This window comes from Coregonus clupeaformis, chromosome 28 (assembly GCF_020615455.1).
Source record: "Coregonus clupeaformis isolate EN_2021a chromosome 28, ASM2061545v1, whole genome shotgun sequence".
Lineage (NCBI taxonomy): Eukaryota > Metazoa > Chordata > Actinopteri > Salmoniformes > Salmonidae > Coregonus > Coregonus clupeaformis.
In genome coordinates this window covers 22,716,331-22,728,676 of record NC_059219.1, presented here as the reverse complement: position 1 = coordinate 22,728,676, position 12,346 = coordinate 22,716,331, and the positions used below count along the sequence as shown (strand labels likewise).

The 12,346-nt window shown below is 46.1% G+C and overlaps 1 protein-coding gene across 1 annotated transcript; it reads left to right on the top strand.

Moving 5' to 3' along the window:
- The first annotated feature begins 8,515 nt into the window (after window positions 1-8,515).
- Window positions 8,516-11,656, top strand: LOC121542434 (histone deacetylase complex subunit SAP18). The gene is made up of 4 exons (XM_041851829.2): window positions 8,516-8,681; window positions 8,943-9,052; window positions 9,380-9,502; window positions 11,198-11,656. Exons 1-4 carry the CDS (start codon window positions 8,610-8,612, stop codon window positions 11,361-11,363), a joined length of 471 nt encoding a protein of 156 aa, XP_041707763.1. The 5' UTR covers window positions 8,516-8,609; the 3' UTR covers window positions 11,364-11,656.
- Window positions 11,657-12,346: the final 690 nt, after the last annotated feature.

The following is a 12,346-nucleotide window of genomic DNA, read 5'->3' as shown; positions in this document are numbered from 1 at the left end:
TTCATTTATCCCATTCATATGATCACTCCAAATCTGGTTTACCCTATTGGCAGATTGGAAAGACATCTTCACTAACAATCTTAACACCATCCACCAATTCCACTGTCTAGCATTTGTATATTCACTTCCTGTTGAACGCGGAATGAGGGAGAGCTCGGTTTGTGTTTTGGAATGTTTTGAACGTCTATTGAAACGTTTCTTAGTAGCTAGCTACCTTTTGAGTTTGGATCCCGTGATGCAGTTGGCATCAGTTGCTGGGACTGCTGCTATCTGTCCAGTGATCCTGCCAACCAAGGCTGGGTCTGAGGAGCTGTTTGGCGTAGGCTAGCTCCTATCAAGCTAGCAGGGTTTTCTTGAGGGTTTGAATGCATCCCGCGACGCGGTTAACCATTGTGGCTGGGACCGCGGATTGTTCCGGGCTTGTGGCTGTCTAGATCCGTGCTGTTTGTTGTTGTTTTCAATCTTCCCTGCGACCTATGTTGCTACCATGACAAAGACCAAAGCCGGTGGGAGTACCGTTGAGGACAGTGGTGTCTCTCTATCACAGGTGAAGGATCTTTTAAATGAACAAAAAGAGTTCTACAAGCAATTGTTACAACAACAAGAAAATTGCTTCAAGTGTTTTGTCCAAATACTGGTGGAGTCAACTAATAAAAGAATGGACGACCTGACCAGAGAGGCACAGGACCTGAAGAACAGTTTGCAGTTCTCCCAGGGTCAGCTCGATGAGTTTAAATGGAAGAACGGCAAGATGACAGCAATCTGTTAGTCATTGAGAGAGGACATCAGTTCTGTATGTGAATCCATGATAACAATGACGGAAAAATCAGATTATCTCGAGGGACAATCAAGGCGGAACAACATGGTTGTGGACGGAATTGCAGAATTTCCACATGAGACCTGGACGGAGTCTGAGGACAAAGTGAGGGAAATTATCTTGGGGAAATTGAAGATGGAGAACAGGAAGATTGAGGTGGAGCGCGCTCACAGAACTGGAAAACCCACCACCGACCCAGGTGACAGGCCCAGGCCGATAGTGGTCAAGTCCCTGAGGTTCAAGGTCAAGGTAGCTGTTCTGGAAAGAGCCAAGAACTTGAGAGGAACATATATCTTCCTCAACAAGGACTATCCGGAAGCTGTGCGCCAGAAGAGGAAAGAACTTATCCCAGCCATGAAAGCTGCTAGAGAGCGTGGGCACATTGCTTACATCCGCTATGACAGGCTCATTGTCCACCCTCCCTCCCAGAAGCCTGGAAGGGTTGATAGAGCCAAGCCTATGGGTTCGTAGCTTCAACCCCGCAGCACACACTTACACACACCAACTGATTAACGGACTGCTGAATGTCTATTTTTTTCTCTTGCTTTGTTTGCTCTTTCCATATTATGTCTATCTCTGATAAGCTATCCCATGAAAGGGCTCAAAATAGCCCAAATTAATATATGTAGCCTTAGAAATAAGGTTCATGAAATCAATCACTTGCTAACATCAGATAACATTCATATATTAGCAATTTCTGAGACTCACTTAGATAATTCATTTGATGATACAGCAGTAGCAATACAAGGATATAACATGAATAGAAGAGACAGGAATGCTTATGGGGGAGGTGTTGCTGTATATATTCAGAGCCATATCCCTGTAATGCTTAGAGAAGATCTTATGTCAAGTGTTTTTGAAGTGTTGTGGTTGCAGGTTCACTTGGCACATCTAAAGCCTTTTCTTTTGTGGTGTTGCTATAGGCCACCAAGTGCTAACAGTCAGTATCAAAATAATATGTATGAAATGCTTGATAGTGTATGTGATGTAAACAGAGACAATATACTTTCTTGGGGACCTGAATACTGACTGGGTTTCATGAAGCTGTCTGCTCAAGAGGAAGTTTCTCACTGTAACCAGTGCCTGCAATCTGGTTTAGGTTAATAATCAACCTACCAGGGTGTTTACAAACACTACAGGAACAAGATCATCCACATGCATTTTTACTAATCCTGTAGAATTTTGTTTTAAAGCTGTATCCGTACCAATTGGATGCCGTGATCACAATATAGTGGCTATATCCAGGAAAGCCAAAGTTCCAAAACCTGGGTGTCACGATCGTTTACGGATGAGACGGACCAAGGCGCAGCGTGATAAGCGTACATATTTATTAACGTACTGAACACGAACAAAACAACAAACAAACGATACGTGAAGTCCAAGGTAGACTAATAACATACCTATACGGAACAAGATCCCACACAGACTGGTGCCAAACGGCTGCGTAAGTATGGTCCCCAATCAGAGACAACGAGCTACAGCTGCCTCTGATTGGGAACCACCCTGGCCAACATAGATCTACACGATCTAGACACTAACATAGAAAACTTAACATAACAAGGAATATACACACCCTGACTCTACAAATAAACGTCCCCTGAGTCAGGACGTGACAGTACCCCCCCCCCCAAAGGTGCGGACTCCGACCGCGCCACATAAACATAACAGGGTAGGGACCGGGTGGGCATTCCGCCTCGGATGGTGCGCGTCGCCAGCCCGGTCCGGCCTGTTCCTGCCCCTCGCACCAAGCCAGGGACCGGGTCCACCGTCGGCGGATCCGGCTCCGGGCGTGACCACCACTTTCTCTCCACCTCCCAGTTGTGCCCCTGGTCTGGCACCGCTGACTGGAGCTGGACCCGACGACGGTGGATCTAACTGTACAGGCTCCGGACTGGAGCCACTGACCAGAGCTGGACTGGGCACCGGTGGAGCGGATTTCTCTGGCTCCGGAGTGGATCCGCTGACTGGAGTTGGACCGACCCCGGTGGAGCGGATTGCTCTGGCTCCAGAGTGGAGCAGCTGACCGGTGCCGGACCAGACACCGGTGGAACAGGCACGGGCCGTGCCGGACTGGACACACGCACCACTGGATTGGTGCGGGGAGCAGGAACGGGCCGGACCGGGCTGACGACGCGCACCACTGGCTTGGTGCGGGGAGCAGGAACGGGCCGGACCGGGCTGGCGACGCGCACCACTGGCTTGGTGCGGGGAGCAGGAACGGGCCGGACCGGGCTGGCGACGCGCACCACTGGCTTGGTGCGAGGGGCAGGAACGGCCGGACTGGGCTGGCGACGCCGCACCACTGGCTTGGTGCGAGGGGCAGGAACAGGCCGGACCGGGCTGGCGACGCACACCACTGGCTTGGTGCGAGGGGCAGGAACGGGCCGGACCGGGCTGACGACGCGCACCACTGGCTTGGTGCGAGGGGCAGGAACAGGCCGGACCGGGCTGGCGACGCGCACCACTGGCTTGGTGCGAGGGGCAGGAACGGGCCGGACCGGGCTGGCGACGCGCACCACTGCCTTGGTGCGAGGAGCAGGAACGGGCCGGGCCGGACTGGGAACACGCACCACTAGCTTGGTGCGGGGAGCAGGAACGGGCTGGACTGTACTGGGAACACACACCACTGGCCTTGTGCGGGAAGCAGGAATGGGTCGGGCCGTACTGGGAACACGTACCACTTATAAACCCCCGCTCCATCTGCTGCCTAACCAGCTCCTCTCGCCGTGCCTCTACACTCTCCTTCTTCCTTATCGCCTCCTGTAGCTCCTCCCTCTGACCAATTAACTCCTGCTCCCTCTGGACCAATAGCCCCCGTAACCTGGTGGCCTCCTCTCCTAGTCTGCAGATTCGCCCTGTCGCTGCCTCCTGCTGCCTCGTCGTCCACGGCGTGTGCCCCCCCAAAATTTTTTCTTGGGGTTGCCTCTCGGGTGTCCGTCGTCGGCACGGTTGCCGCCGTTTCTCCTCTCCTGCCTGGGCATTTACCTTCGCCCATGGCCCTTTCCCCGCGAATATCTCCTCCCATGACCACCATTTGCCCACCTGAGACATTGCTATTCTCTCTTCCTGGGCATGCTGCTTGGTCCTCATTTGGTGGGATCTTCTGTCACGATCGTTTACGGATGAGACGGACCAAGGCGCAGCGTGATAAGCGTACATATTTATTAACGTACTGAACACGAACAAAACAACAAACAAACGATACGTGAAGTCCAAGGTAGACTAATAACATACCTATACGGAACAAGATCCCACACAGACTGGTGCCAAATGGCTGCCTAAGTATGGTCCTCAATCAGAGACAACGAGCTACAGCTGCCTCTGATTGGGAACCACCCTGGCCAACATAGATCTACACGATCTAGACACTAACATAGAAAACTTAACATAACAAGGAATATACACACCCTGACTCTACAAATAAACGTCCCCTGAGTCAGGGCGTGACACTGGGCTTAAAATAGTGTATAAGAGATCATATAAAAGATTTTGCTGTGACTCTTATGTGGATGATGTTTAAAATATTTGTTGGTCTGATGTGATTAATAAGGACCATCCAGACATGAAATTGCTTCTTCCAGTTATTGATAAACATGCACCTGTTAAGAAACTGACTGTTAGAACTGTTAAGGCTCCATGGATTGATGAGGAATAAAAACTGTATGGTTGAAAGAGATTGGGTAAATAAGTGGCTAATAAGTCTGGCTGCACATCTGACTGGCTGACTTACTGCAAATTTAGAAATGATGTGACTAAACTCAACAAAAAGAAGAAGAAACTGTATTATGAAGCCAAGATCAATGATATAAAGAATAATGGAACAAAAACTTTGGGGTACTTGAAATTATGGGCAGAAAGACAAATTCAACTCCATCTTTCATCGAATCAGATGGCTTATTCACCAATTATTTTAATGATTATTTATCTGGCAAAGTGGGCGAACTTAGGCAGGAAATGCCAACAACTAACAGTGAGCCATCGTACTCAAGCATAAAAAACGAATAATGAAAGAAAAGCATTGCAAGTTTGAATTTTGTAAAGTTAGTGTGGGAGAGGTGGAAAAAGTATTGTTATCGATCAATAATGACAAACCTCCTGGCATTGTCAACTTAGATGGAAAGCTACTGAGGATGGTAGCTGACTCTATAGCCACTCCTGTCTGTCATATCTTTAATCTGAGCCTAGAGGAAAGTCTTTGTCCTCAGGCCTGGAGGGAAGCCAAAGTCATTCCGCTACCCAAGAGTGGTAAAGCATGTTTATAGAGAAGCATGTTTATAGAGAAGGGAACTCAACATGTACTGCACTGACACAAATGCCTGATGATTGGTTGAGAGAAATTGATAATAATACGATTGTGGGAGCTGTACTGTTAGATTTCAGTGCAGCCTTTGACATTATTGACCATAACCTGTTGTTGAGAAAACATATGTGTTATGACTTTTCAACCTCGGACATATTGTGGATTCAGAGCTATCTATCTAATAGAACTCAGAGGGTTTTCTTTAATGGAAGCTTCTCTAATGTCAAACAGGGCAGCTCTCTAGGCCCTCTACTCTTTTCTATTTTGACCAATAACCGGCCACTGGCATTAAACAAAGCATGTGTGTCCATGTATGCTGATGTTTCAACCATATACGCATCAGCAACCACAGCTAATGGAGTCACTGAAACCCTTAACAAAGAGCTGCAGTCTGTTTTGGAGTGGGTGGCCAGGAATAAACTGGTCCTGATCATCTCTAAAACTAAGAGCATTGTATTTAGTACAAATCATTCCCTAAGTTCTAGACCTCAGCTGAATCTGGTAATGAATGGTGTGGCTGTTGAACAAGTTGAGGAGACTAAATGACTTGGTGTTACGTTAGATTGATGTAGTTCTGTCCTTTAGTTATTCTTGTCTATTAATGTTCTGTATTATGTCATGTTTCATGTTTTGTGTGGACCCCAGGAAGAGTAGCTGCTGCTTTCGCAACAGCTAATGGGGATCCTAATAAAATACCAAATACCAAAGATGTTGAGGCAGTGAGGTATGCTCATTATAACCAAAGGTCTCATCTATGTCACCCCATTACAGTACATGTCTTCAGGTGAGCAGAGAGATTTGGCATTTTAGCCATAATACCCTATCTACTGCTGCTCCATATACAGCAATCAGACACTCACAGCCCAGAGAAAGCCTAAATGAACAGTGACTCGTACACACACATACATGCACACACGTCCAGCACCCGGGCAGCACACACTAAAATGACCAAATTACCTTCAAAATCAGTCTACAGTATACCCTTTCAAAGAGACTGTGAAGTGTCTACCTCCGCTCTCCATCCCCACTTTTCACATCAGTCAGTCACCATGTTACCAGATTCAGGTACAGTAGCTACAGTAAATGTCTCTGTTCTCCCTGAGGCAGAACCAACACCAGCAGGGTTACAAGGCCCCATTGTGTCCATCTAAAGAGAGGAGTTAATACATTAGAACTAAACACATAGAGGACGGAGGGATTCGGGGGGAATGAGAGAAAATGGAGAGAGGAAACAATCCCTTTTTAGAGAGGAGATGGAGGGGTAGCCATTGATCGTAATCCGGTTATTACGAAAATAACAGCATCACTTATTTCAGATGCATATCAATGAATGGATATCAGTGTCTCGGGAGGGCTCTAAAACACACTGTTGTGGAAGAGGGAGACAGAGAGAGCGAGAGAGAGAGAGAGAGAGAGGAGTGGAGCGAGAGAAAGAGAAAGAGAGAGAGAAAGCGAGAGAGGGAGAAGAAAAGAAGAAAGAAGAAAGAAGAGAGAGACAGAGAGAGAGAGAGAGAGAGAGAGAGAGAGAGAGAGAGAGAGAGAGAGAGAGAGAGAGAGAGAGAGAGAGAGAGAGAGAGAGAGAGAGAGAGAGAGAGAGAGAGAGAGAGAGAGAGAGAGAGAGAGTGGCGGATAGATTCTTTCAAGTGGATCCATGAGAATTCTGGTGTGGGGCTGAGAGGGGTAAAATGGATGTGATTGTTAGTGAGAGTAGACCCTGGTCATCCAGCCAGCAGCAGAACAGAGGAGGCCAGTGTGAGGGCTCTCTCAGCGGGAAGGATAGACAGTGGGAGAGAGAGGCTCTAGCTGCATGTGACCAAACAGCAGGTCTCGGCCGTGTAGGTGGACAATTACCACTGATCCCAGCCAAGTTAGTTGTGATAGATGAGGGTGGAACGTGCTCGACTCTAGTTTCTTCAATACACAGAAGTTTGAATACTGATAAACTGTATCAAAGAGTAATCTCACAGTTGTCTTTAGTTGTGTTATAAGGCCAGAAGTCACCTGATGGATTTGGGTTGACTCATTTCATTTCAAGGCAAAACACGTTTGATATACAGCTGTATTGTGTAACTCCTGATGAGGGAGGTTTGGGCTGATCTGAGAACAGGGGTCAGAGGTGATTTACGACTGGACGGTCCCACTCCTGCTGGCATGCCACACACACAAGCATGCACATGTGCACCCTTGCCCGAGCGCACGCACACAAAGGTCCAGGCCAGAGGCTCAGACAATGGGGCTTGCAATGCAGACCCAACTGCAAAAGCGGAGGTGAGCCCATCATGTACATACAGTACATTTACACACTCACAGAGTCAGTACAGTATGTGTAGATAAGCAGAGGCATACGTAGACACGAACACAACTACAAACACACACACTCATACATAGAAATTCACACATGATCAGCATTGATAGATAGCCTACACATGCACTACATTGCCCACTCTCTCTGGTATGCTTTGTAGACTACTGTATATTGACATGCACTGTCCACACTTGCTTTATCTTGGCCAGGTCGCAGTTGTAAATGAGAACCTGTTCTCAACTGGCTTACCTGGTTAAATAAAGGTGAAATAAAAATAAATAAAAAACTCCTGCAGACAAATCAATTCATGCATTATGTCAGATTTGAGCCACACCTCAATCGCTATAAAATTATTATGTCTTAACACAAATGATGAAGACAAATGTGAGTTTCAATAGTGACTTCTTCTTCACCTCTCCTTTCCTTTATCTGCATTGACATGAACTGGGAAGTGAAAGAATATTCTCAGTAGACATCCACTTACAGTAACTGAACCTTATTGAGGAGAGGAGATTAAGACTATGGAGATGCACCCCTGTCCCATAAGAATGGGGTCCCTGCTATCTGGGATCCCTGGGACGTCCCTACCCCATTGAGGTTGACATTTAAAATGGTTAAGGGTTCAGGTTACGGTTAGATATGGGTTATGGTTATGGTTAGGATAAGGGTAGGGGTTAAGATTAGGGTAGGGACCCGTGTATCTCAGTTGGTAGAGCATGGCACTTGCAACACCAGGGTTGTGGGTTCGATTCCCACGGGGGACCAGTATGAAAATGTATGCACTCACTAACTGTAAATCGCTCTGGATGAGAGCGTCTGCTAAAATTACTAAAATGTAAATGGGCCTCCCAAGGATTCCGGCTAGCACTGACCATAAGAATGGCTATAATTGTCTACCGCCACCTGTTGGGAGAAAACTAGAAATACAATCATTCACTTGAGAACTATCTTTAATGGGACTGGAGAGATCAGATGTTTATCAAAAGTGGTTGTAAAATTAACCTAACTGCAATCTATTCGTATATGTTTTTTATACGGCAATCGTTAAAGTTTTGTAAAGTTTTTGGGCACCTTTCCTACGTCATCATGCTGCGAAGGCGGAAACGGAAACAACTATTTGGCACAGTGTTTGCATATTTTCTGCAGTGAGCAACAACGTGAATTAATTCATTGATTTACCCCCTAAAATGGCTCTTGAATCAAGAATCACACAAGAAGAGATTCGAAAAATACCAGAAAAGCCTATCGACCGGGAAAAGGTAGCTATAAGCACTTTATCTTCGCTTGGTTTGTGAGACGGCAATTAGCTAACGTAGCTAGCATTAACGAGCCTGTGTTAGCTAGCAAACGTAGCTGCACTGCTTGAACTGTGCAAGTGACTCCCACTTCAAACTAAACTAATTGGTTGTAGTTCTGTAAGCGGCTATACGGGCATTTAATATTTTTCCTGCTACCACATTTTCTAGAAGACTAGCTACGAGCCTGGCTAACCAGTTAGCTAACTGTTTGTGTGTCCATAGACTTGTCCTCTTCTGCTGCGGGTATTTACGACCAACAGTGGCAGGCATCACAGAGTGGACGAATTCGCACGAGGACAAGTCCCTTCAAGTGAGCTGCAAATCTACACATGGTGAGAATATATAAGTGGTTGCCTGCGCCTAGGGTCATGTGATAGCCAGTGCTCGACTTGGACTGAAATATAGGTGCCGGTACTCATTTTGGGTGCCGGTTCTGTTTATATTATATTTAGGCGCAGGAGCTCCACAATACTTTTGCGCTATTCTAGAAGAAGTGCACGAACTCAAGGAGTAAAAAAATTAGGTGCCTGCACTCTGCTCTGGTGAGCGCCTGCCCAAGTCGAGCACTGGTGATGGTGTTGTGTGTATTATGCAGGGTACCATGGCTACATAGTTTTGAGTATTGTGGTGATATATGATGTTGTGTTATTCGCCTGAAGGATGGATGCCTCACTAAAGGAGCTGACCAGCCTGGTGAAGGAGGTGTACCCTGAAGCTCGGAAGAAAGGAACACACTTTGGTTTCGCCATCGTTTATCCCGAGCCCAAAAGAAATGGCTACAGGTTAGTATACTACACTACAGTCCTAGCTTAAAGGTAGAGTCAGCGATATGATGTAGATGCAGAAAGTAAACAGCATAGTGGGCCAATTTCAGCAACAACTAAGCGTGAGTCTCAGCTTCTCTGTAACAGCTTGAAGCGAACCCATTCACATGCGCAGATACTGTGTGTGACTGTGTGAGAGCGAAGTCTTGCATCTCGCTCATCGCAGGATCTGCGGTGCTGCTCGTGGCAACGTAATTTCGTTGAGTCTACCTTAAGGGCAACTGGGCTGTTGTAGATCCAAGTCAAGCCATGTTCTATAATCTTGGACACAGGGTGTGCATGGTTTTGTTCCAGTCCAGTACTACACACCTGGGTTTCTGTTAGGAAAATGTGGCGCTGGACTACATGAGCGGGAAGATTTGAATTTACCGGACCCATATGCGTTGGGTGCATAACCATTAGGGGGTCCACCCACAGTGTTCAGAATGACAGAAATCACATTTAGATTATGGTAATGCATCTTAACAGATTCCCCATTATATACAGTGCATTCGGAAAGTATTCAGACCCCTTGACTTTTTCCACATTTTGTTACGTTACAGCCTTATTCTAAAATTGATTAAATCGTTTTTTCCCCCTCTTTAATCTACACACAATACCCCATAATGATAAAAACCGGTTTTTATAATTATTTCTTCTTTTTTTACCCCTTTTTCTCCCCAATTTCGTGATATCCAATTGGTAGTTACAGTCTTGTCCCATCGCTGCAACTCCCGTACGGACTTGGGAGAGACGAAGGTCGAGAGCCATGTGACCTCCGAAACACGACCCTGCCAAGCCGCACTGCTTCTTGACACACTGCTCACTTAATCAGGTTCTTGGTCACCTCCCTGACCAAGGCCCTTCTCCCCCGATTGCTCAGTTTGGCCAGGTGGCCAGCTCTAGGAAAAGTCTTGGTGGTTCCAAACTTCTTCCATTTAAGAATGATGGAGGCCACTGTGTTCTTGGGGACCTTCAATGCTGCAGAAATGTTTTGGTACCCTTCCCCAGATCTGTGCCTCGACACATTCCTGTCTCGGAGCTCTACGGACAATTCCTTAGACCTCATGGCTTGGTTTTTGATCTGACATGCACTGTCGACTGTGGGACCTTATATAGACAGGTGTGTGCCATTCCAAATCATGTCCAATCAATTGCATTTATAACAGGTGGACTCCAATCAAGTTGTAGAAACATCTCAAGGATGATCAATAGGAACAGGATGCACCTGAGCTCAATTTCACGTCTCATAGCAAAGGGTCTGAATACTTATATAAATAAGGTATTTCTGTAATTAATTTTTAATAAATTAGCAAACATTTCTAAACCAGTTTTTGCTTTGTCATTATGGGTTATTGTGTGTAGATTGATGAGGAAAACAATGAATTAATCAATTTTAGAATAAGGCTAACGTAACAAAATGTGGAAAATGTCAAGGCGTCTGAATACTTTCCGAATGCACTGTAGTTGTTGCGGAAGTCGGCCTGACGTAGCTGTTTGCTTTGTGCATTGCTGACTCTATCTTTAATCAAGAGCTTGGTGGGAAGTGGATTAGTTGAATCGGCTGTGTTAGTGTTAGCCTTTTAAAAGTATTTAAACATGGCCTCAGTTGTTTGATTGGATGATGTCATTATGAAAGCACTGTTGTCTCACCCCCGGTCTCTATGGTTACAGAGTGAAAGACATCGGCAACACTGTGTCAGGCAGAAAGGGGGAAAATGACTCCATGACGCTACAGTCCCAACGCTTCCAGATAGGAGACTACCTGGACATAGCCATCACACCACCCAACAGAGCTCCGCCGCTAAACCCACGCATGGGCATGGGGAGGCCCTTCTGAACACACACACACACACCTGAACATAACCATCATGCCACAAAACCCAAACCCGCCTCTAAACTTACATAAAGCCATTCTGATCACACTGACTCAGACTCTTACCGGCACTCAGGAGACTACCGTGACTTTCCATATGGCTATCCTTCATATTTGACTGTCCCCCACGTACATGCTTTTTTGGGGGGGATTTTTATCTTCTGTTCATATTTATCAGACAACATATATGTAACTCTTTTACCCTCTTGTCTCCCATCTTGGATAATGTGAAATAAAGTTGCCTTCTTACAATAAAACATTTTCTGTCATTCCTTTCTATAGCAACACCGCAATGTAAGCAGAAAGAGCGTTTAAGTAATGCCTGGTCTGGTGTAGTTGGGGTTGTTGCAATGTCATAATGGTTCCTGTAGGAGGCAGCATTAATACACAAATACTGTTAACCCCGTCTAGACCCCCTCCCACTAGAACAGAGGAAGCCATTTGGGGCCTTGTTTCCTTTCATCCCAGCTCATCTGTTTCCAAAGGCTCCTCTTGGAGTGTTTCTTTTTTTTATCCCTACTGTACTGTTTTCCCCTTGTGAAGAGTGATGTAATAAAGCTGTTGGCATGGTGATTAATGAACACCTTATTTCTGGAATCCAGCAGTAATGAGGACAGAACATCAGGGCTGGCGAGCACATCACAGATGTGATGGATCCCTGTGGTCCTGCAGAGCCAAACCTGTACTGTCATCTAGGCCAGGGAACACCTCTGCCATCTGCTCATCTGGCCTGGATCCAGTTATTGAAGCTGATGTTTATATTGATGAATGTCTCTCATACTATACTTCACTTAGGAGAGACCTTATAGACCCAATAGACAATATATCAGTTGACAGTCATTCTAATTGTTCTATATCTATTATTGACTCTACCAATAAGGATAGCCATTTTTCTGTTCTGATCCACAAAGCCTCTCAGAGTAGGAGTGCTCATCTAGGATCAGTTT